This window comes from Pseudochaenichthys georgianus, chromosome 14, assembly GCF_902827115.2.
Source record: "Pseudochaenichthys georgianus chromosome 14, fPseGeo1.2, whole genome shotgun sequence".
Taxonomy (NCBI): domain Eukaryota; kingdom Metazoa; phylum Chordata; class Actinopteri; order Perciformes; family Channichthyidae; genus Pseudochaenichthys; species Pseudochaenichthys georgianus.
The window spans coordinates 5,131,591-5,158,620 of NC_047516.1; the positions used below are offsets into that span (position 1 = coordinate 5,131,591).

Consider the following 27,030-nt stretch of genomic DNA (forward strand, 5'->3'; position numbering starts at 1 on the left):
CTAGCTTAGCATAACGACAGGAAGCAGGGTCAAGCAGTTAGCCTGGGTCTTTGTAAAGATCATAAAGGAAGAAGGGAATTAATTGGTGTTTCTAAAAATATCCAACTTCTAGATTTGGGCAATGATGGTGTGAATGTGTGTGTGTGTGTGTGTGTGTGTGTGTGTGTGTGTGTGTGTGTGTGTGTGTGTGTGTGTGTGTGTGTGTGTGTGTGTGTGTGTGTGTGTGTGTGTGTGTGTGTGTGTGTGTGTGTGTGTGTGTGTGTGTGTGTGTGTGTGTGTGTGTGTGTGTGTGTGTGTGTGTGTGTGTGTGTGTGTGTGTGTGTGTGTGTGTGTGTGTGTGTGTGTGTGTGTGTGGGTGGATTTGCATTGTTTCTCCCGAGCTAGCTGTGGCTTCCTGCTTCCTCTCCTAATGCTAAGCTAAGCTAACCATGTCAATGTTACCTCACCTCACTCTCAGAAAGAAAGCACCGTACTTCCCAAACTATTCCTCTAACAGGGGATGCCATCCATCCATTTGTATCATTTCACATTTGACATATGTATTGTTGCTGTCAGTGTACGTGTTGGGGAGAACTACTCACTATTCGAAGGTGATGTGTGATGACACGTCAGCTTTATCAAGTAACGGTGTAAAAGTCTGTGGGCAGACACACCTGCTGAAGTGATGCCAACACATACATACCATTATATTCTATTTCTGCTTCTGCTTGTTTAATTGGTTGTCTTCTTTCTTTTGCATGATTGCTTTAACTTTCTTTTTCTCCTCCACCTTTTACTCTCTTGCATGCTCTCATCGTCTCTGTGTTTTGCTGCTTTTGTGTGCTGGGGAAAAAACAGCTTCCTATCCCCAGATACAAGAAGGTAAGCCTTGGAGATAAGTCCAAATCACAACCAGTCCCTGCAAATCAATACTTCCCTCTTATCCCACCCACATCCAGTGAACCCTGACAGAAACCAGCAGCAACTCTCCGTGACCTCCCCTGAGCTCCCTAATGTGAATAGATGTGTTTTAACCCAATAGTCCCACTCGTATCTTGCTGCACAGTACTGTACATTGCATTAATTACTGACAAGTCGAGTCATTCAAAGCAAATGCTATAATAACAACATGTGACAGAAGCGTTCAGAGCAATGTATTGATTCACTGAACTGAACTCGAAGGTCAACGAATTTGCCGATTGATTAAAGGTAAAGTCCATCCACACATCGATGCTGCTACACGCCATGACTCAGTGTCTGCAAGGTTTTTAATTAGTTCTGCTAATTTATATTGTTGTTGACACCTCTCTCCCTGAATCAATGCCCTATATTCTGCTTAGAAAGAAAGTCATTGGTGTAATTTATCAGACTGTTATGGGAATCTCTCTGAGTCACCTTTGAAATTGCATTTGGATGCTTTATATAAATCGGTAGTAAATACAAAATAAAAAAATGATAATAAAAGGTGATTTGGAGAGGCATACAATTGCACCTTTGCCACATGAAGGTTCTTCAAGGTCCCATTTCTACTGATCCTATTTCCTTTGTTGAGGTCGACTAGAATAGATTTAAATTGTTCAATTTTCCAAACTCACATTGGTTTCTCATTCAGCATCTCTGTATAGTCTGTGTGTTCACTCTCTGTCCTACACGGCTTGTTGGAGCTCCTGCCTCCCCCCTCCCTGTGAGCCCAGTGTGCTCTGATTGGTCGGCTCGTTGCGAGGCTCGTTGCTGCGAGGAGCGGACAGGTTTCCGGGTCGGCGATACAGCGAGAACAAGCAAAACTCATCCTGAGCACACACACACTCACAGCTGAAGTAGAAACAATAAGTGTGGCTTGATATTGAGAAAGAAAGAGGTTTGTAACGCTGTGAGAATGGGTCTGTGGAGAGCATTCCTCCACCATCCCAACTCGTCTATTACCAACGTTCAGGGAGCTCTATGCAAGTCAATGGGACTCCCTGTTAGTTAGCCAAGGGGTCCTGGTGAGTGAGGGGCTCCGTGGATTGGTCCATTTGGGCCAATCCGGTCATTTGTTGTTGATCTGGGTGTTCACACGTCACAGAACCCAGGAAGCAAACAATGGAAAAGAGAAATGTCCAACGAGGCGTTCTGGGGCAGCACAGACAGGCAGAAAAACCTTCATAACACAAGGGGACGGGTGATAACTGGAAAAGCATGACATGGGACCTTTAAACCGCCTTAAATCTGCATTTGCAATAAAAGTTGGTCTTTGCAGGTTTTAATGCAATTTTCTTCCAGTAGTTAGCATCACAAGGGCTCCCTCGACAAACAGCCAATGGGATTTCTCCATTGGATTTTTTGGAATCACAGAAAAATTATCTCTGAGGCAAACCCATGTTTATAATACTTATATCAGCAGGATAATCCCCATATATTAACACCACTTTAGAGTTTTTGGAGAGTATATGCAAAGTAAAAAGCTAACGTTAGGCCAGGGTTGCCAACTTTGGGTACCTGGCTGGAGTGAGATTTTGATATCATGGGTTTAATTACACATATGCGCACTAAATGACTGCTATCGTGTCAGCAGCGGGACCTTAGCATATAGGATATAGGATATATATACAATATATACAAATACACAATATTGGACACAGACTATAAAGGGCACACAGTTTCATTCACTAATGAAAGTCAAACACATGTTTGTTTCCACTGTTTTATTGTGTGCCTGTGGCGATAAGCAATTAATTGACTTATCGTACGATAAATAAAAATGAACTCGATAAATTCCCATTTACATGAGGATGTGACTAGCAGTTCGAAAGGATGTACTTCAATTATTATAATATATTATCATTATGTCAGGGGTCTAAAATGGTCATACAACGGTGCCGACAATATTATTGTTTATCGCAATAATTTCCTGGAAAATGTATCCAACAAAATTAATTATCGTGAGAGGCCTATACATGAAACACACACACACAAATCTAACTTACTCCAAACTGCCAAACATATTAATTAACACACTCTATGTTGGCCTAGTAGAACAATAAGCAGCAGACTTTTACTTTTTTATCATTTCTACTGGATCTTAGATCTGCACTTGCGCAATACGGGTCGGCAGTTGCCAGAGAGTATTTTTGTTGGGTAATCTATGGTAGGGCTAACTCTGGGCTAACCCATACAGTGGTGGGGTGAAGTCAGTATTTGCAATGTAATTACATACACGCTGGCCTTGACAGTGAAACGCCACGCGTGAAGTTTAGATTATTTCCCTGTCTCAATCCAAACTGAACTGTATGAAATAAAAAGGCACATTTGTCTTGTAGTAAATAAAAAGGGCGACCTGGAGCCAATCCTGCAATTTCCCCACAGGTCAAAGAGTTGACATGCTGAAAGCCCAACCCCTGTAGGGGGGTCTGGGGGGATTCTCCCCCAGGAGATTTTTTGAAATACTAACATAAAATACACATTCTGGTACTCTCTTGAGAAGAAAAATAAATACATCTACACGACATATTTAAACAAATGAATGCCATTTTAGTTTGTTGTTACTTTGTTCTGAAAGCTGAACCTGCTGCTCCTCACAGAGAGAGGAGGGAAGAGGCTGTGTTAATTACTTTACATTGTGGATAAGGGTGGATCGCCCCCATTGTTCTGTGTGTCAACATGAAAGACAGCCCACACACCTATCAATCATCATGGGGTCTTATTTCATTACGTGTTGATTTCTATCAACACGTAATGTTGTATCGATGTATATAGACATGTACTACAGCTAAAGTATTCTCCGTGGGGACTTCCTGCAACAACACCACGCCGTTATCTTGATTCTGATTGGCCAGAAGACATTATCAAAGATGTTCTATTGGGAAGACGATCACTACCTGACAAAAGTTTTCAAAACCGTTTCTAGTCTTCGGTATTCTTGTTTTTGGCGTGAGAATAGTTTGGGCAGCGTGAGAGCGTGAGATTGAGGGTGAAAGCGTGTGTCACACGCCAGATGCGTGAGAGTTGGCAACCCTACGTTAGGCTATAAAGGAACTACAGCACGGTCACATGACATCGCCTTACCACCGCTGAGCTAAAGACAGCTAATGCTAATGCATATGTGCATACAAAAATACACAAAAGGTTTATAGGAGGCATATCACAACAGTAAGCATCATAGGTGATTACAAAAGCCATGCATTCAACATAAGTAGACAAACATCCAAAAGGCAGCACTAATCAACCCTTAATATCCGTATTAAGTTAAGGACCTTTGCCAAATAGAAAAGGCACACAAACTGCCCTACATCCGTTTTGCAATATTTATTTTGTATATACCCTAAGGGAAATTGTTGTTTAGCAGTTAGAGTAAAACACAGGTTAGAGTGGCTAGAGCTAACGGCCCGTCCACACACAGGCGTGAAAAAAATCTTTCAAAGCTTCGCCCATTCACTTGAATGGGGTGACGTAGAAGATTTTGAATCTTCGCCGAACTGCATTGTGGGGAGCGGAGCATGGCTTTGGAAGCATCGTGAGCATTAAAAGTTGAGCAATGTTCAACTTTTGATGCTCCCGATGCTTTCGAAGCTGGCATCAGCCAATCAAAACCACGTGCTAGCTGGGAGAGCCAGACCGCAGTTCATTTCCTCATATTCCAAACGAGAAATTACGGTAGCAAATCACCCGGTTCTTTACAACCAGAACTATTTACCGGGATACAAACCGGAGGAACCAGGCCTGGAGGGAGGTGGCAGAGACAGTGGGTGGAACTGGTAGGTTTTCGCCTGTTTGGGGATTTTATATCAAGTTTACTTCGTTTTAACATTGCTATTGCTTTGTATGTCGGGAGATTCATGTGATTGGTTGTTGCTCGCAAAAGATCGCCAGGCTTCAGACACGCCCAGCTTCAAGATATTTCAAGATTTTTTTCATGCCTGTGTGTGGACGGGCCGTGAGTGTCTTTGCACAAAGCTAGTTGTGAGAGTGAATTCAAAAACCAAAAAGAACACTGTACAAAAGCCATGCAATCAATATAAGTAAACGAATATGAAACTAAAAACGCTTGCAATTGCAATATTTCTTTGTTTTTAGGGTAAAAACACAAGAGGCTGTGGCGAAGTGGTTTAGTGCATTGGTGTTCGGATCAGGGTTCGAACCCCACTGCAGTCAGCATGTCGTTGTGTCCCAAATTGCTCCAGTGGGGATTACCCACAGTATTGAGTATGTATTGAGTATTTTATCCAAAGTATGTCGCTTTGGATAAAAGCGTCAAACAAGTGACATGTCATGTGATGCGTATACTGTATAGGACATAAAACAAACAAAAGAGATAGTGCAAGAGAATGTTTCGAGATGTGCAAGTAAATACAAATAAAAATGGAAGACTCTGTACTGTATACAAGAAACTGGAATATGCCCTAATGCCTCATCTATGTTTTGCTGCTTCACTGTGAGATCAAATGTAACCTGAGTTTACACAAAGCAAGTAGAGGTGATTTAAAAAAACGAAAAAGAATACTGCAGGTTAATAGAAAAGCCATGAAATCAATATAAGTTAACAAACACAACACTAAAACCTTTGTCTGGTGACAAGAAATTACCAAACGTGGGCAAAATAATCGACTTGCTCTTGAAGAAAACAGAATGTAACTATGCCCTTAATGTGTCTTGCTGCTTCACTGTGAGATTAAACATAATCGTGAGATACAATGTAAGACCCATGCATGTAATAATCCTGCAGGAAAGTTGCAATGAGAAGCCCGTTAGCTGCTTAAACGTGACTTTAGTTTAACCCCCCGGAGATAAAAATCCTAAATCAGCCTGTCTGCTTTGCTTTCCCCCCGAAATCAATGACACGTTACCATTGACATGACTGACTTTGAAACTAACGTGTCCCAGCCTGACCCCTCCACCACCTCTCCTCTTCCTCCTCCTGCTCCTTAAGCCTCTCCATCATCAGCGTTGACGTTCATTGGTGATGAATGGGCCCCATCTGTCTCTTCTCCATATTGCCTACTTCCACCCCCTGACCCCGAACACCTCCTCTGATCCCAGGTGCCCCGGCAGCATTAACCCCTGCTGAAACCTCGCTGTGAGTCAGATCCCTGAGCAGCAGATCAATGCCACGCCTCATCCATCCTGCTATCTGCTGTTATTGATGCTCCTCCACCCGCCTGTTGCTGCTCAGTCAGATATGGAAATGAAGACGCATGCCCTCGCTGACAAAAAAGCCCTGATAACGGAAACTAAGCACCCACGTGGGACGAATGAAATAGAAAACACACATCGACATAAACGGCTTTCCCTGAATCAATGCCCTCTGTTCTGCTTAGTTGTTATTGGAATCTCTGTGAGTCGCCTTTGAAATTAAATAAATAATACAAATATAATACCTTGCTTTATATCTTGTTATTGTTAATTTGTAAATTCAATATGTATATTTTCTACTTTCTCGTTTATTTCTTGTCTTTGAATTGTTATTGTTCATGTCTTCTATTGCTGCTGCAACACAAACATGTCCCAAATTGGGATCAATAAAGTTCTATCTCATCTTATCTTAAATTGCAATAGAGTGCCACAGTGACGCGTCCTAAAACCCGGAAGTAAACTCCTTCCGGTTCCTTCGACAAAAAACCATTGTACAGATGTAGCACTCCAGATCAGACTCAAATGGGTGTGTCCCAGTCAAAAGCCCAGCGGATGCCAGTGGCTGGGGGTGTTGCCAAATTGCTAGAGGGCGTTGCCCAATTTCCCCATTTGTTCAATTACAGGATTTAACCATGAGATGGCGCTTCATTCACAAAATACACAATGGGTGTTGAAGAATCAATATTTTAGATCAAATAAAGTATATAGTTTGCTTTATGCAGTATATTTATTGTAATATTGTACAGTAGATTGAAGTAAATCAACTTATACATTAAGATAAGATAAGATGGACCTTTATTAATCCCGTGGGGAAATGCAGTAGTTCAAACAGCAACAGGGTGAGAGTGAAAAACAGGACAGCACAGATTCACACAGATTAATAAAATCAAAAATAAGATGAGCGATAAAAATAATAATAATAATAATGAGAAACTATGAAATAAGAAATGAATAAAACTAAAATGTAATTATCATATCATATATTATAATGTATTTTATTATTAAGTAATATCATTAACCCCATTATAGCAGATGCCACATTGAATGGATGAACACATGTATGCATCAATAATTACAACAGAGTATTTCTAAATACAAGTTGTAAAAATACTTATATGTATTTAATATTAACCCTTTGGAGTCGACCGCCACGCCGGCGTGATCAGATCACATGACCTGTTCAAGCCGGTGCCGCATAAAAACAACAGTCCGGACAACATTGCCGTGTGTTTCTGTCGAAAGTACTGGCTTGAAACTATATCCCAGTCTTTGTTTAATTTCTCCATAGGGTTTTTGAAAATAGCTGGAAATAAGGTCTGTGGTTGAAACACATTTAAGAGACGGATCACGTTTTGTTCAGCCGGATAATATCCACATACCCTACTTTTATAATTTTCTAATCATAAATCTATCGATTAGATTTATGATTAGAAAAAAACCCTATGGAGATATTGCATTGGTTTTTTGTCGAAGGAACCGGAAGTGATAAAATGCTAACTTACTTCCGGGTTTTAGGACGCGTCACTGTGGCCCTCTATTGGATGCTTTATATAAATCGGTAGCAAATACAAAATTAAGAAAATGATAATAAAAGGTGCTTTGGAGAGGTATATAATTGCACCTTTGTCAAATAAAGGTACTTAAACTGCCCTAATTTGCAATTGCAATAAAATGCGGCAATTTTGTGCCGGAAATTAGCGTCACAAAAGCTCCTTCAACAAATAGGGGGTTTCTCCATCGGGTTAAGGGTATCGCTGCCAAAAAAGGCCTGACCGTGGAAACGAAGCACCCACCGGGGACGAATAAAATAGCAAACACACGTCAACATAAACGTTGTCGATATGCTTCATGTAATAAATTCACTTTATGGATTCCCTTCAAATAGCGGTTAGCATGTGCTTTGGGATTCAAGGCATGTTTCTGTGTCTGGTGTTATTTATACTCCATGAAAAAACATGAGTGTGTATTTTGACCAAAAGTATATGGATGGATAAACTGGAAGAATTCAATACATATATCAAATATGTTTTAAGAATACAAATACGCACCCTTATATGACATATGAGTTGCTTATGTACGATAGCTGTGCAGTGCATGAACCTTAAAGCTTCTTATGAATTCATGTATTTTTTTCTTATGCATTGGTGCTCCTTGAAAAGAAATGTCAAGCAAGGAAAATTCATGAACTGTGGGTCTTATTTTTCTACTTTAATTCCATCATGTCTGATTACAATGGACTAGAACTGCAGCAGGTAGTCGAATAGACTCTTGACAGGAAACATTTTGATGATATTTAGTATTTTTTTAATGCAGATAAAGCCAGCCTGTCTTCAGATGTCCTGCTTTTCTGTTGAATATCATATTCTTGTTTCATTCTCCTCTGAATAAGGCTGTGCGCTTTTAGTGAGGCATGTCAGGGACAAATATTTGTACTTAACCAAACAAAATGATTTGAACCAGCCAAGTGATGTTTCATGTTGACCTCTATTTATATCCTATAAGTTATGAGCTTCACTAATAATAATAATAATAATAATAATGGGTTCCATTTATAAAGCACTTCATATTTGATTTCAAATCCCGAAGTGCTACAAGTAGTGAGCATGAACAGTAAATAAACATTACACAACACGGTAGAATTAATAAAAAGCAATACAAAAATAAAAAATAAATAAAAGGGTGATAAAAAGGTCTAGGCAAAGGCTCTTTGGAAAAGATGGGTTTTGAGGCCTTTTTAAAAGCCTCCACAGTCTGTGGTGCTCTCATGTGGTCGGGGAGAGCATTCCACAGGCTGGGAGCAGCCGAGCAGAAGGCCCGGTCTCCCATAGTACGGAGCTTAGTCCTGGGGGGTTTGAGGAAGTTGGAGTTGCTGGAGCGGGTGGTCCGCAAGGATGTATGGGGAGTTCCTTGAGGTAGGGAGGGGCAGTTCCATGGACACACCGGTGGGTGAGGACGGAGACCTTGAATTCGATCCTCAGCTCCACGGGGAGCCAGTGTAGTGCTTTAAGGATGGGGGTGATGTGATCGTATTTGCGCACCCTCATCAGGACCCTAGCAGCGCTGTTCTGAATGTACTGGAGCTTCTGGATGCTTTTGTTAGGGATCCCGATGAGGGACTATAGTACTATACATCCATGGATGCAAGTTGTTAACTGTACAGAAAGTTAATATTCCTCCAACATAATGAAAAGTATATAACAATCATCATATAGTGGTTTATATGATCTGTATTCAATTAAAACGTCTAGGGTATAGAGAAGGTCTCTTGAAGTAAAGTTAATAAAGCTGAATGCTCGCTGCAGTATTTCAATGTGACTTCAGCAGAACTAAACTTAAATACTTTATACGGTTTGGATTCATTAAAACTTCTATGATAAAGTATTTCGTTTTATCAAGTTAAAGCTGTGATCCCTGCAGTAGTGGACACTCTCAGTTCATCACGATGTTTTTCAGATCAGCTCAAAAAACCGGACACCACTCCTGCCAATCCCCCACTTCCTCTGAAAAGATATCAAGAGAGCATTCAGGCTGGTGTGTGTGTGTGTGTGTGTGTGTGTGTGTGTGTGTGTGTGTGTGTGTGTGTGTGTGTGTGTGTGTGTGTGTGTGTGTGTGTGTGTGTGTGTGTGTGTGTGTGTGTGTGTGGTGTGTGTGTGTGTGTGTGTGTGTGTGTGTGTGTGTGTGGTGTGTGTGTGTGTGTGTGTGTGTGTGTGTGTGTGTGTGTGTGTGTGTGTGTGTGTGTGTGTGTGTGTGTGTGTGTGTGTGTGTGTGTGTGTGTGTGTGTGTGTGAGAGATGGGAGGTGTGTGTGGATACACTGATGCATGTTACCCATCTGCCTTTTTGCAGTGGTCATTTTTCTCCAAGCCCTCGGTAATTATGATCAGCCGAGTATTCACAGTGTGCTCTCGCAATCAGCAGCGTGACGCAGATGTCTGTTCACACGTAATGTTCCTCCACTTAAATGAGAGCTCAGGTGTTTGCTGAAGGCAACAATAGAGGTAATTGAAGACGGCACATTAACCTCTCCAATCAGCTTTCATGGTGTCGCCTCAATGGCTGCGTTGCGTGAAAAGCAGTCAAAAAAGTACGGCTAAACATCAGCAGGAAATCGAGGAGAAGCATGTAATGAAATAGAAATCAATAAACATGGAGTTGTTGCTTTTTAAAAGGGCCCTATTAAACTCATGTCCAGGTGTATATCAGTATGTAGTGTCTCTACTTTAAAGAGTCCTCTCCTGCTGATGTTCAGGTGTATATCAGTATGTAGTGTCTCTACTTTAAAGAGTCCTCTCCTGCTGATGTTCAGGCGTATATCAGTATGTAGTGTCTCTACTTTAAAGAGTCCTCTCCTGCTGATGTTCAGGTGTATATCAGTATGTAGTGTCTCTACTTTAAAGAGTCCTCTCCTGCTGATGTTCAGGTTCATATCAGTATGTAGTGTCTCTACTTTAAAGAGTCCTCTCCTGCTGATGTTCAGGTGTATATCAGTATGTAGTGTCTCTACTTTAAAGAGTCCTCTCCTGCTGATGTTCAGGTGTATATCAGTATGTAGTGTCTCTACTTTAAAGAGTCCTCTCCTGCTGATGTTCAGGTGTATATCAGTATGTAGTGTCTCTACTTTAAAGAGTCCTCTCCTGCTGATGTCCAGGTGGATATCAGTATATAGTGTCTCTACTTTAAAGAGTCCTCTCCTGCTGATGTTCAGGTGTATATCAGTATGTCGTGTCTCTACTTTAAAGAGTCCTCTCCTGCTGATGTTCAGGTGTATATCAGTAGGTACTAGTGTCTCTACTTTAAAGAGTCCACTCCTGCTGATGTTCAGGTGTATATCAGTATGTAGTGTCTCCACTTTAAAGAGTCCTCTCCTGCTGATGTTCAGGTGTATATCAGTATGTAGTGTCTCTACTTTAAAGAGTCCTCTCCTGCTGATGTTCAGGTGTATATCAGTATATAGTATATACTGGGACATGTCTCCATGCTTTAATGTTCAAAAAGCTCTTTATTTTTCTCATACTGCAGCACCTCTTTTCACCCTCTGTCTGAAACCAGAGCCCAGTCTGCTCTGATTGGTTAGCTGGCCAGCTCTGTTGTGATTGGTCAACCGTTTAGAGATGTCCCGCCCCTTAGTCTAACACATACCATGAGTTGGAGCGCCAGCCAATAGGAGCATCAGTGTTATATAGTGACGTCACTACGTTCCTGTGCTTTGGGATGTCATCCTTTGCAGACCATGGACACAACAAGAAAGGGAACATCCTCAAAAGCATGAGATGGCCTCTTTAAGAAACACCACACAACCCAGTAAAGAAAATGTATATGATCATTTTACAACAAATCAAAGTCTTTTGGTTCAACAGATTGTTCAAAGTTAAAAATATATAATCACCTTGGCAAGTCATAAGTAGTCAAATGTTTAAAAAGCACCATGACTGCGTCAGTCTTTTCTGTTAATGAGCAATGTTGAGTCATGTTAAATGTTGCAAGGAATTGTGGGACGACATTATCCCCTTTCCGTTTTGTAAAGGTTTCCTAAGCTAAAGGAATGGAGGAACACACACACACACGCACACACACACACACACACACACACACACACACACACACACACACACACACACACACACACACACACACACACACACACACGCACACACACCCCATGAGCTAAATGAGCTAATAAAGGAAGCATTGAAGATATTTCCTATCATCTAGAGCAGGGGTGCCCAATACGTCGATCGCAAAGGTAGTGTGGGTAGATCGAATGGCATTGGGAAAAAAAGAAGGAAACAAAAGTTAGCCTATCATCCATCCTTACTATGGCTTGACTTGATTGACGTACAGGTAAGCCAGCCTGAGTTGTATTGTGCCATACGGCTTATGCATAATTAGCCATTAGCCCCCCCCCCCCCCCCCCCCGGCGGCCCTGTAGGTAGTTCATATGGGCTTGATCACTTTAAAAGTCGCTCCCAAGCTGAAAAAGTGTGGGCAGCTCTTATCGTGGTTGACACTTCTTGGTAATTTCCCTATGGCACGAAAAATGGACAATTCGGCTACAACCCTGTCTTTATTGTTTTACGGACAAAATAAAACAGTGGAAAGTGTTTTAGATGAAGCAGGGTACATATTCTGCTGGTTAGTTCAAGCTGCTCCTGGAGTAAGGGAGGAGAGAATCAGATTGAAGAGAGAGGGCCGCAGCAGGCTCAGAGATTGGAGTTGTAAAGTGAATGTCGAACGAGTTTTATCGCCTTATTTTCACACCGCTGAATCCCTCCGTCTGCCTGAGGTTGAATTATACCGTCGACAGCAAGGCAGCAGACGTGTCTCAATGCATGCAATTTAAAATAGGGTCGTGTTTCTGAGCTTCTGTGGGAATACCAGAGGATTCAGAGAGAAAACCTCCAACTCCGTGTTTAAGAAGCAACGTCAGTGTTTGTTTTTATCTGTCTTGAGCTTAAATATGGACGGAAAGTCCCTATTTTCTTTCATGTCTCAATTAGAAACAATTATTGTATCACTGGTTTCTAAAATAAGAGCCTTTAGCTATATCTAAAAGGCACATTTAATGACCGTAAAAGAAAGATATCACTTTATTATCAGCAGCCAATCCCTTTTCAACTCAGTAATCCAGCATTAATATCTTATTATTATTAGTCTACACATTACAGTATATATTGCACTAATGTTATATATTTTAGTACAATGTGCAATCTAAATATGTTATCTTTTATTGGACATTTAACTGTACCTTCTTTTTCTGTATACATATATTTAGATATGTTGACTGTGTTGAATTATACTGCATTATACATTACAGTAATCTTAATTTTTTTTTTCTAAATATTTTATTTGTTATTGCATACTCAAAATTCCTAAGATCAAAACCTATATTTATTCTATTTAATTTACAAAATATTCTTTTTTTATTTATTGTATCAGAATATGGGTCTTACATGCAGTTTCTGATACAATAATTGATGATGAATGAACATTAAATTGACTTGTGTTGATGTTATGAACCTAACTTCCTGTCCCTTGCTGGCCTGCTGATGAAATATTGTTTTCCTCTGCAGCAGCAACAGACAGAGAGGCTGTAATTAGTTGAAAATTCTACGATCAATATGTTTAAGTTGATGGTCTCAGCTGTGGCTATCTGCTGGTATTAAGTGTTTTATAAGCTGGTACCCAAGGGATTATGGGATTTGTTCAGTTTTGTTTTTCGTTCTACACTTTTCAAAATAACAGTTTCACTTTTATCCACTCACTCAAATCTCTGCCTGTCCAGCTGCCAACATCTAGACGAGAGAAGAGAGATGATGAAAATTATAAACTCATCTGTGTCTCTTAACGAGCGTTCACTGAGCAATTAAACTTAACGAGCAGAGCGGGGACTCTGGGCTTTGTCTGCCCCGGGTTTAGCCTCTCAGGATTTCACTGTATGAGGCAGAAAGTAGACCTTTGGATATTTGTATTGGGTTCCAAAAGATACTTAATAAGTTATAAAACTTGAGGTTACTACGAAGGAAATGTAACATGATTTTAGGGGTAGTAAGAAATACAGACTTAAAGGGGACCTATCATGCAAAATGCACTTTGTGACGTCTTTTATACATAACTATGTGTCCCCGATGTGTCGGGGAACTCACGCAGCGTCAGAAAATAAAACCCTCTCTCTTTTCCTCTGTACCCAAATCTTTTAAAAACGAGCGGATACAGATTTCCTGCCGATATGACGTAATTTCGGACGGTGGACCCACAGAAAGTTGTTATCAGAAACGAGGCCTGACGTGTTTTGGACGTAATCTCGTCTTTGTTTACATTAGCAAGCCTCGCTAACACTCAGAGCTAACCTGTACTGGAGAGCACATGTGTTTAGAAAGCAGGAAATAAAAAAAAGGAACTCACCTTGTGATAAACCCGCAAGAGAAAAAGCATTTGAGCTCCATACTGTTTCAGAAATAATCCTTGATGTGGTTTAGAACAGGATGGCGTTTTATCACAGCAAAATTCTGATCAGGCATTAGCTCCGCCTCCTCTTTTTTTTTTCAAGCTAAGGACCTAAAATCCGTGTTTCTCTAACAGCTGAAATAGAGGGATATGAGGGATTTCTAAAATGCATGATCTGTTTGTATTTTGAGCAAAACATATCATAGACATGTTTTTATATATTTGTATACATCTGAGACCTATAATATATGCCTAAAAATAGCATGATAGGTGACCTTTAAAGCTTTTAAGTTGTTGGTTATCCTTGTTTTATACAGCTTTAATTATGTGAAGCAGTAAGAAATGGGACAATCTCAAATGTAATTGGATTCCCGATATCCTGCTTTTATCCCCATGACCATCAGAACATGCTGACATACTTTACCTTAAAGTTTGAGATGTGCTCATGTGTTTTGAAATAAACAAACCATGACCAATGACTAATAGAGTAAAAGAATATTATATAGGCTATAGGCAAAAAACACTAATTAGTCTATTAAAAGCACCAATCATCTACTCGGTGTTTCATCTTAAACTAAACCTAAAATGTTATGTCTATTGTTATTAATGCAGTTTCAGCTTTCTATCTTAATATGTCATTTCCAAATGTTCCATTATAATGTGTACTTGTTGATGAGTGGCGGACATGGCAGCATTTAGTGCAGACAGGAAGTAAAGCAGCCCTGTTGCATTATATCACACACACACAAACACACACACATCCAGTTTGTGTGGGTGTGTGTGTGCGTGCGTGCGTGTGTCATTTGGCTGCCAGTAATTCCTGCTGAGTGCTGGGCTCCGCGCCGAGCGGCTCTATTAGGACAGATAATTGTGGCTGAACGTCACAATTGTTATGTTTTTCCCTTTTTGCTCCATTACAGAAGAAACCATAAAGAATGGCAGTAATTAAAATAATGGCACTGGGCTTGATACATGAGAGGGATGTGGACTTTTAATTATTAGGCAGAAGAAAATATTTATCTTATAATCTTTTTATGATTATTATTGTATAGGTCTTTATTCTGCGTACTATTATATCAGAATGAGCATTTGAATGGTGCATGAATCAAAACACAAGGACTTTTAGTTGCTCTTCATATAACTGACACACACAACTTTACAGGAATAACGTTGTTTGACACACAGCTAAAAAAGGACGCAAAATCTGAACAATGCATAAGTACATAGAAGCACCGGGAAAGAATATATCTAACGTAAAAAAATGAAAAATTGAAAAATAAATTATTTTTTTATTTGTTTACTTGTAGTACTGATACCATCCACTAGACTCCTAGTTACGTCTCGAGCTGCGTCGATGATTTAAAATACCGCGAAATAATCTGTGACGCATTTGTGTGTATTGTGTTTGTTTCCCGGGGCAACCCTCACAAGAAACACCGGCTGTTGTTATTCCTGCTGTGACGTTAAGTTGCTGCTTGTAATTATGCCTTTACAAGCTTAAAAGTTGTTTTTATCATCTGAATTTGGCAAAACAAGTTTAACATTCTTAAAACCAAGACTTTGTTTATTTGAAATCAGATGAAAACAAACTGTCACGGACCCTGCCGTGTTATCTATGATTACTACGCTTTTCATTCATAATTTCAGCGGGAGGGAGGGGGAGTGGTGCTGAGGAACAGCAGTCTGACAGGTGTCTGTGTTGACTTTCCCCTTATTGTGGAATAAGGGGAATGCAGAGACTGGCTACAAGTATCTTAGGTTCAAGTTAGACAACTAATGTCAGGGTTAGTGTTCATGACTTCATGTGTATGTCATCTAATGGTTAATCTCAATACACACACATTTTCCGTGCTTTCCAATAGTTTAAAATAGTTTTATCCCACTGTTTAATAACCTGTTCAATACAAACATGCCACTTGTAAAAATGAAATAAAATGTCTGTGAACTGATATGTGTTTAGTGAGCTTATTAGAGGATGTTCCCTTTGATTGTAAAATGTCAATGAAGATGTCAGACTTAGTATATTTGTTAATAATTACATACAACACATGGCATTTTTGTGTGTGCGTGTTCCAAGTGAATCTGCGGCCCCCTGGTGGCCAGTACATCAATGGTGTGGCCCCCACCACCATCAAAGTTGCCCATCCCTGCTCTAGATCTTGAACAAATTCAATGGAAAAATCTATATACATCCGATATTACATTTTCTGTGGAAAGGTGTGGAGATTTGCCAATGCAATGTCCAGTGTTGCATGTCAGGTGTACCGGCTCTCTTTATTATAGCTTGGTGTGATATTCTGAAGATTGCAAAACAAATGCATTAAAGAAAATTGCATTTTAAATGGCCGGCCTCTATCACACATCTCTCTTCAATTCTTAACTCCCCCCTTCCCCTTATATTTCCCATACAGTATTCCTTTACATATCTCCCTCATTCACACTGCCCCTCCCCCGCTCCCTATATGTTCTGTACAGTGTGTTGTTGTGTTAAACAGTATGTTCTGTTCCTGTTCACTATATAAAGACATGGAGAAAAACAAAGCATGTGTTACAACAGGAAGTGTGAAGATGTAAGGCATTTCCCATCTAAAAGCCAAGAACGATGAAAGTACAAAATTATAAAAAAACTAAATCAAATCAACAACAACCTTGATCGTTAAATTTGAATATAATTTTTTACAAATAATTGAAGAAATCAAGTTGTCTTCTAGGGAATCGTGACGGGCATCTTTCACGGTTTTGTATATACTAAACAATGGATTGATTATCAAAAAAACAATCAACAGATTAACAGATAATTTAATACATTCTTAGGGAGGTGGATTTTAGCAATATTGAGTCTGCACATCAGGATAAATAAGCTACAATATGACCACTTGTTTTTCATTTATTAAATATTTGAATCCTGCTCCAAAGCTTTATTAAACTGCAATTCTGAGTCATCGGAGATACCCTAAAAAAGGTAATGCTATGTTATATGAAGAGTTGAGTTTAAAAGTCATTTGTAGTACAACTCTGCCTTGATACCCCTTAATAGTGATTATAATGAGGTTTAACCCTCCTATTGTCTTCGTTTCCCCCGCTGACTTTGGTGTTCGTGTTCAAATGTGACCGGCCCCGTTTTAACTGCTATCACATTAACACAAAAACCATCAATCATCACCACATTTCATTTAACACCCTTTCAAACTGTACATATTGTATCAGAGTACTGGCACACATGAAGAACTGCAGTACATATACAAAGAACAGACACTGAACATGTATTGCGTGTGCCAGGTGTGATCCATGTGGGGGGATGGGCACATACGAGCGGGAAATTTATCAAATTGATCTGTGTGTGTGTGTGTGTGTGTGTGTGTGTGTGTGTGTGTGTGTGTGTGTGTGTGTGTGTGTGTGTGTGTGTGTGTGTGTGTGTGTGTGTGTGTGTGTGTGTGTGTGTGTGCCAGGTGCGATTCACATGGGGGGATGGGCACATAGGGGGGGCACATCTAGAGTGTGTGTGTGTGTGCGTGCGTGCGTGTGTGTGTGTGTGTGTGTGTGTGTGTGTGTGTGTGTGTGTGTGTGTGTGTGTGTGTGTGTGTGTGTGTGTGTGTGTGTGTGTGTGTGTGTGTGTGTGTGTGTGTGCTGTGTGTGTGTGTGTGTGTGTGTGTGTGTGTGTGTGTGTGTGTGTGTGTGTGTGTGTGTGTGTGTGTGTGTGTGTGTGTTTTATCTGATCTGGATGGTTACTAATTCCTTTTCTTTATGGTGGTCATGTTTGCCCGGGAACACCATGGTGTTACAAAGTTCACTAAATCATCCAAAAGTCAATGAAAGTGGTGATCAGCCATTGTATATGTTCAAATGTCTCCTGTGAAGGGTATCATGAAGCCTGAATGCAATCGAATGTAAAACAAAACAGATATGATTGATGAAAGTAGTAAATCGGTCAGATTTGACCCGAAGACAACAGGAGGGTTAATGGTGTGTTCTTAGACATGCAGGTGTAGGCGAAAAACCCATTTGAAAGACAACACGTATATTTCGTTTCAAATAATTGTATTGAGAAGAAGCATACACGTGTAAGCACAAGTACAGGACTTATTTGGGGTGGAAATCATGCTTCCCTTTTTTCAACATAGACACATAACAGCCAACATGAAATAATAAAGAAAAAACATAGCAAGAATAACATACTTAATGACATACCTAATCATAGTGGGAAAGAACATACAAAATAGTATATATATAATAACAATAAATAAATAAAGGGTGCAGGTGAGCCCAGATTATCCCCCCACCCTTCCCTCCCCGAGCAGTGCCACCCAAGCCATTCAAAAGCAATTGTCTGTGCAATGCATTTTAGCCGACCGTCCCTTATAAATGAAACCATTGCACCCCACATCCTTTGGAATTCCTCCAGTCTATCTTTTAGGATATATGGAATTCTTTCTCAATGCAGAGTATCAGTCAATGCCGCAATCCAAGCTTTAAAACTGAGCACAATCTTTGATTTCTATAACAAGAGAATACGTTTCTTTGCACACAGGAGACCATAGGACAGGAGATGTGCATTTCGAAGTGTGTTACATTGTTCAGATGTGCCCAGTATCACCAACAAACATCACATATATTGGTAGACAATTATTCTCTAACCTAAAAAAACTATCTTTAGTATGTCTTAATGGTCAGTAATAAACTCAACGCCACATGAGGTCAAAGAAAACACAACTTATAAAAGCTCTCTGTTCGGCATCGGTGGACATTTTGAATGAAGTTTCAATTTCTTCTTTTTTATTTGCTCTACTTTTCACTGCGGAAAGCCTTCAGGTGTTTTCACTTCACTCTGTGGTTTTATTTGGTCACTGTTGGGCTGACCTTTGCCTCCTGCTCCCTCTTTTTGAATTGCATTGATTTGCTTTATCAAGGTGATGTGAAGGGTCTTTTCAGGAGAAGTGGTTCTGTGTAGAACAAGTCAATGATTCAATTGATAGAAAATACTTTTTATCTATTTTTTCATAATTGCCTAATAAGGATAGCTGACAGTCCGCTACTTGTTCGCTTCAGATTTGCTTGCTGAAGTTCAACCTGCATCATTTGATTTTAATCACTAATGAACGAGTGTTGCACAGGATGCGTAGGAAATAGTGAGATACAGAACATACCTATTTACAAATGTTAAGTTAAATACATTCACAAAATGCACAATAAATATACATTTCTATCACCTTCAGTGTCCTGTCCCAACCTTCCATGTATTGTCCCTTAAATTAACAAACGTTCAAAGCTCATGCTAATAAAGGTGCTAACTCATAGCAGAAATAATGTTTGGCTGATTTCTCTTACTAATGCTTTTGTCTGTGTTTTATTTCCCAGGGGCTCAAGCCGATGGACCATAACGGGCTTTCAGACCCTTATGTCAAGTTGCATCTACTGCCCGGAGCCAGCAAGGTGAGCACTATGTTGATGTATGTTATTACAAGTGAATACTCAATGTTGATTGGTCAATTTCGAAAATGTTGAGATCTACTTTTTGTTGCTTCAAATAAAGTTCAAAACGATGACAAAAACCAGATGGTGATTTCAGTGACTGTGTTCATTTTATGAAATGCAGTCTCTTTTCAGTACATAACGCACAAATACTAGGGTTATATCAATCATCTCAACGCAGTTCTTATGATATCCAGAAAACATATTTCAAGAAATGTTTCGTAAAGTCATGAATTCACAAGAACACAAACAATCAAGAAGCGACAGAAACAGAAAGTTATGGAGGTTGTAAAGTCGATGCAGAAACTGTTTTAAATGTTGCTTAGTTTCTCAACAGTTTATAATTGAAATGACAGGGGACGGGTTTGAATGGATTAAGTTATTTGACATAATTTAAATAAGGTGTTTTGTTCAGTTCCTTGCAGTGAGTGTTTTAAGGCAGACATATTGTATATTTTGCACTGAGCCCTTCTTGAGGTTTCCCTCGGGGCGGTAAACATGAGGCCAGGGTTAATCATCTATTTCATCATTCTGGAAGCACAGCAGTGAGGATATGTCGGGGCAAGGCTTCATCAATGTAAACAACATTAACTCACTGACCTAATGTTCCCACTTACTAACAGTGAGCTCCTCTGTGAAGGATCCTTATCACCAGCTGAGCTTTGGCTAGCTCAGTGTCCCAAGTGGACGCATTTAAAGAGACGTCCGTATAGCTGACTGCTTTTACACAGATATGGTCAGTGAACGCACGCACACGAATATTCTAAGTGTACTTGCAGTTTGTATTGAGCTCTGTAATTCACAGAAATTAGAAAGAAGGCAAGAAATGTCTCCAATCTCCTCCATTTCCTGACCTTTTTTGGCTATGTGAAGGGTACAATTGTTATGTAATTTGACTTGTTGTTAGCTGCTCTGTAATCCCAGTATTCAGTTACTTTATTCATGTTAAAGGACTGATTAAAATACAGGTATTAAAACAGGTTTAACAAGTTCCAAAGACAGAAACATCTGGGCTTAAACAGGTTTAGTGGAATACTTGATTCTGATTGGTACATTTGGAAATGTTGGAGGTTGTTAATTATTGATAACAGGTCGTTGCTAAGGAGAACAGACCGTTGCTAAGGAGAACAGACTGTTGCTAAGGAGAACAGACTGTTGCTGAGGAGGATAAAAGGGACTATGTGCATTCATATCAATACGCAGAAACAAGTCCGTTCATTTTAACAACAGCTGTGTTTTCATCACAAAATGCACGTACATGATGGATAGAACTGTTTCTTTAATGTCAAAGTACAACATGACAACATACTTTTTCCCTCTTTATCTGAACTTCGTAATTGTTTAGTTTCTCTTGCTTCGGCTTTGACTTTAGACCAATGCTGAGTGGGTTGTTATGTCTGACAGATATCTGAAAGACAGATACATAACCTTGTAGCTGCGTGCTTGACTTATTTCTGACGGTGTATAATTAACTGTGAGTCATTCTTTTTAACCAGATATTGATATTCTGATAAACTAACGTGTGTCCAGTACGCATTAAAATAAATAGTACAAATAAAGGTATTAAGTTGGCTTCAATCACAAAGACACACTGTCCATGTTGAGCTATCATGCTAGGCCTTATAGCAATGACAGCTTTGCACCGAAGATAACAGCCAAAAAGCTCAATATCTAACAAACACATAAGAAAAAGTATGACTTTACACAAACAATGGATACAAACTGAAATTAAGGGAAAAGTAAAGACTTAATAAACCTAAAAAGATAATTTTTCACTGCAAGAAATCTGAGATTACAAAAGCGCTGGGACAACAGAATGATGGACAAATGCAAGCCCAAAGCCAGATCACTATAGAAATAGTGTAACAGCCCAGAACATCCTTAAGAGACAAGAAATACCAGCAGCAATCATTTTTGAAATGTTGTGAGTAATACTTATCGATGATGCTGTGGAGGGAAAAATGATTACTGTCACTGGAGCGTTCAAAAGATGTCATGTTACGGATGAGAAACTGAGCTGCTGCTATTATTTCCAAACCTTTTAATTTCATACTCAGTTATAGATCTACAAATACTGCAGAAAACTGACTTCGTACCATTAGGTTGGGGACAATGTGCAGTGTTTACTTCCTGTCTGTCTTCTTCTGCTGTTCCCTTTAGTGTTTACTTCCTGTCTGTGTTCTTCTGCTGTTCCCTTTAGTGTTTACTTCCTGTCTGTGTTCTACTTATGTTCCCTTTAGTGTTAACTTCCTGTCTTTTTTCTACTTATGTTCCCTTTAGTGTTTACTTCCTGTCTGTGTTCTACTTATGTTCCCTTTAGTGTTTACTTCCTGTATTTCTTCTACTTATGTTCCCTTTAGTGTTTACTTCCTGTCTGTCTTCTTCTGCTGTTCCCTTTAGTGTTAACTTCCTGTCTTTCTTCTACTTATGTTCCCTTTAGTGTTTACTTCCTGTCTGTCTTCTTCTGCTGTTCCCTTTAGTGTTTACTTCCTGTCTTTCTTCTTCTGCTGTTCCCTATAGTGTTTACTTCCTGTCTGTCTTCTTCTGCTGTTCCCTTTAGTATTTACTTCCTGTCTGTGTTCTACTTATGTTCCCTTTAGTGTTTACTTCCTGTCTGTCTTCTTCTGCTGTTCCCTTTAGTGTTTACTTCCTGTCTGTCTTCTTCTGCTGTTCCCTTCAGTGTGTACTTCCTGTCTGTGTTCTACTTATGTTCCCTTTAGTGTTTACTTCCTGTCTGTCTACTTCTGCTGTTCCCTTTAGTGTTTACTTCCTGTCTGTCTTCTTCTGCTGTTCCCTTCAGTGTTTACTTCCTGTCTGTGTTCTACTTATGTTCCCTTTAGTGTTTACTTCCTGTCTGTCTACTTCTGCTGTTCCCTTTAGTGTTTACTTCCTGTCTGTCTTCTTCTGCTGTTCCCTTCAGTGTTTACTTCCTGTCTGTGTTCTACTTATGTTCCCTTTAGTGTTTACTTCCTGTCTGTGTTCTACTTCTGTTCCCTTTAGTGTTTACTTCCTGTCTTTCTTCTTCTGCTGTTCCCGTTAGGGTTTACTTCCGGTCTGTCTTTTCCATGGATGTATAATAAGAACTGGATACAGCGTGGGAGGCGGGGTCTCGTTCTTTCCAATGAGAGCTGCTCATTGGCGCATGAGGACAAAATGACCAAACTTTTGAGAGAGCGAAACCTGGCTGGCTTTTCAGAGCAGAAGAACCCGTATGTGCGCTCACCGAGCATGCGCTCCTTAAGCCCCGCCCCCCGAGTTCCCACTCTCGGCTCACTAGAATGAATGGAGAGAGAAAAGACATCTAGATTCGGCTTTTAGTGCATTTTACAACTTTAAGGGCCAACTTATTATAATAAGGGCTATACAATAGTTCATAGGCCTACTGGGCAGTTTATTTAGTTACAAAAAAATTATCCGCTGATTTACAGACGTCTCTTTCCCCATGTTAGTCAATGGGAAAAAGTATTTCTGGGCCGGGTGACGTCACGGACTGATACGGGAGTTGCAGTACCGCCGTTTGGACACAACACATTTTTTCCTCAGAGTCCGGAGCACTTCCTGGGGGCTTGGTATTTTCTGCTTCTCCGTTAGTGTTTACTTCCTGTCTGTCTTCTTCTGTTGATTTCTCGAATTCATCATGAATCCTCTGCTTGACCCTCCTTAGCAACGGTCTGTTCTCCCTAGCAACGGCCTGTTAGTGCAAAAGAACAACCTCTGGAATGTCCAAATCGACCAATCACAATCGAGTATTCAACCAAGCCGTGTAACAAAAGAGCAACAGATACAGTACATTATGACGTTCTCTGAGTCTGGTTCTCCTGGATCTTAAACTCAATATAAACTCTTGCATCTGTTAAACCAGTGCAGACAGATGGATTAAGTCATAATGTCAGCCATGCCACCTTTCTATTGTTAGCAAGGCCACTCTGTAAACCCAGCCAGACTGGCTTTTATTGTGCAGAGTACAAGATGGAAAACAATTTCAATGCCTTTATATCCAGATGAATGATTTCCAATGTCTCCAGCAGACATGGATGGTGCTTTGAAGCGACACAACTTGTTTACTTGCAATTTAAAAATGAAGTAATTAGTGGGAATGCAAAGATAGAGTTGTTTAATTAGCTAGTCTCTAAGTGAGAAAGCCCAGGGCACGACAACAGCAATGAAACAGAAGCGTAATCGTTGTCACACAACACATGGAAACAAACTGTTAAAAGAAACCACCAGTCTGCCTGCTGTTAGTCTGGACTGTACGGCAGCGTTTAATCACTGGAGTTAGTGGAGGAATACGCCTACCAAAAATATAATCTGTGATAATATCCGCACGACAGATTTGATCCAAACATCTCTCAACACCAGGAGACCAGATTGCAGTGTGTTTTCATGGCACCCTGAGGATAAGGCAAATTATTTCTTGCAGCAAAGTGTTGTTTTTACCGAAAAGCTACAAATTACACAGCAAAAGACCTACATTCAAAGCTGGTTATGTTTTTAGAAAAATGTTTTTGTGCTCTGCAATCTGTAGAGAAAAACATGAGGAAAGAGAGTGTTGCACTGGACGATTAGCAGAACATAATATTTAAATAAACTCTGTGTTTCAAGGTGAAAATAATACTCTGAAATCTAAAAGTAGATGACACTTAATTGCATCGGTAGTGATTTAATGACTTTATTTTTTCTAACATGATATTTTAATCAATTGCTCACAAGATATTTGCAGTGTTGACGTTTATATTATTCATTGTCTCAGACGTAATTATTCTGTGATGAAACAAAATCAAAACATCTGCTCAATGTGACAAACACCTCTAAAGCTCAATGTGGGGTTTTAAGGGGAGTTATTAAGGGGAGTTATTTCCTAATGAGCCAACAGGCACAGTAACTGTAACCCCCTGCAGTTTCTTCAGCATGATAAGGTTGCCGGGTTTTGAGCAAATGGAATAATGCAAAAATGTTTTTTAAACTTTGATGGTAACTGTCTTAGACCACAAATGTTTTTTCTACAGAAGTAGAGAATACATATTGGGTTTTTTGGGGTTTTCACTTTCCTCTAGAGCAGGGGTGTCAAACTCGAGGCCCGGGGGCCAAATCCGGCCCGCGACTTCATTTGATGTGGCCCCGCAAGAGCTTGCAAAGAATATAATACGTTTATTATACTGTTACATGCCACTTTACTGAAGAAGGTTGCCCATAAACAAATGTCCCACAATGCATCTCGTTTTGTGACATGCGCACTGAAGAGACTTGCAATTATTTGCCCTGGACTTCTGCTTTCAGACGTAGTTAATTACTAAGTTATTACCCTATCCGATAATAATCCAATTCAGAGGCAATAATGTAATATAATACATTATTTTATATATATTATATATTTATATAGTTACAACCGGCCCTTTGAGTTTGACACCCCTGCTCTAGAGTGTTATATAGGTTTGTGTGCATGTAAATTATCTGCAAATGTCTTCCTTAAGTAAAGGTTTTTGGTAACACTTTATATTAAGGTACACATATTCGCCATCAGCTAGTTGTTAATTAACATATTAGCAGTATATTGGTTCTTTATTAGTCATTGTAAAACGCATATTAATGTATTTTCTTCTACATGACCATATTCTACAAGTACTAGTCCATTAGTTAAGAGTTTGTCCTTAATAACCCTTGTACATGAATGTTGGACTTAATATGCTCAATATGGGCCTAATGAGGCAGAACACCTAACAAATATGGACTATTCTTATGTAACAAGACATGAAACTACGAGTTGTGTTAAAATAACTCAAAATGTGGTATTTCTAACTCAGAATATGTTCCCTATTTTAAAGTGAAGTCTTGTTCATAACCAATAAGCTAGTAGTTTGACTGTAATATGTTAATGAACAACTAGTTGATGGTGAACATGTGTACCTTAATCTAAAGTGTTTTGTTCCTATTCTTTGTATCCTGCTGTGGAGTATGTATGACATGTCATGGATCATTAGACTGGGAAGTGAAACAAAACTCCATGAGAGCATTTGGCTACTTGGGATTTGTTTCCTGTCTCAGTTGGAGGCCCTGTGCATCCTCCTGTCAGTAAAAACAAGATGTCGTCACCTCCTCTCCCTCTGATATGTCTCTCAGCTCGCTCTCAAAACAATCATTAGGCTCGGTCTAAGAGCCTCATTAAGACTTGCTAAAGAGGTCATAAGTTCTGCCTGCAGTCTAATCAGAAGTGAAGTGTCACGCTCCGCTGCGAAGCCCGACCATAGTTTCCTCTCCTCTGAGACCACGAGCAAACACAGAGAAATGCCTCTAATTATTATTCTAAATTAAACAGTCAATAAATGACAGGGGTTAGCTACTGTAAAATGATGATGTTTGCACAGCACCACAAGCTGATTTACTGATGCAATTAAGGCTTTTTGCATACAGTATAGCTACATAAAATAACCCATGAAGTCCATATCTCGTTATATTTGGCAAACGTTTCATGTCCAAAACTGCTAATACTAACAGCGCATTGAAGGTCATGTGAGAAAGGTGTGAACATCTATCTAATACGTGAATGTGAACAAAACATGGGCGTCAAACAAAACCCACAATTTAGAGCTTGATTTGTTTCTGAAATAATAGCAAAACAATATTTGTGAGACACGGGAAACCAATCGGCAGCTTCCGGCAGGTGAAATAAGAGATTGTTAAGAAGGACCTGATTAAAGCTCGGACACTGAACTGCCTGATACTGCAGAGCGATCACCTGCAGAGCAAATATTGTTTGTCTCTCCTTCTCCTTCAGATATGGTGGCCTTTCAAGGTGGTTCAGCTTGAGGTCTATGCACAAGTCTTGGAATAATTGGCTCGAGAGCAAAGGCTCTTAAACCTCAGCAGCTGAAATGACTTGTGACACCGGTTGCTCGTTTGTAGCTCTGCCCCTCCATCTGTGAGCAGGTGGCGCTGAATTATTTCCCCTTTAATGTGAGATCATTAGAGCGGAACAATCGATCAAAACCTGACTGAAATCGCAGCATAGACTTGTGAAATAATCAAATCTTACACACTTAATATAACATTTCAGTTTGGTACAGATCCTTTATTTTATATAATAATAATTTTGTCAAATATGAATTAATTTTAAAAAAAGAGTACTTTACAGATTTTTTAGTTTTTTGCATTTATTACGGTACTTTAATTTTGTACGTATGACTGGAGGAAAACCCATTTTTAAACTATCAGTAATCCTTGCATTTTCCTTTTCATCCAAGCAAGTACGATACCATTTGTTTCTTATATTTCCATAGCAAAAGGCAATGGTTCGCCAAATTGGGAAGCCCTACTTCCTATCCACAATATGTTGCTTATTGTATAAATACACCAATTGATATTTAAAGGTGACATGTCATGCTTCTCCGGTTATCACCCGTCCCCTTGTGTTATGAAGGTTGTTCTGCTTGTAAACGGTCTGCAGAGTCACAAACCCTCAAAGTGCACCCTGTAGCGAGTAAAACTCTAACACAGAGAAGACCTGTCTGTGCTGCCCCAGAACGCCTCGTTGGACA

At 39.7% G+C, this 27,030-nt stretch overlaps 1 protein-coding gene across 1 annotated transcript in view; it reads left to right on the plus strand.

The window, feature by feature from the left end:
- Positions 1-27,030, plus strand: part of doc2b (double C2-like domains, beta) — a 190,928-nt gene that overhangs the window by 115,435 nt on the left and 48,463 nt on the right. The window contains exon 4 of the mRNA XM_071205513.1: positions 19,385-19,459. Coding sequence (XP_071061614.1) covers positions 19,385-19,459 — 75 coding nt within the window. The remainder of the gene's footprint in view (positions 1-19,384; positions 19,460-27,030) is intronic.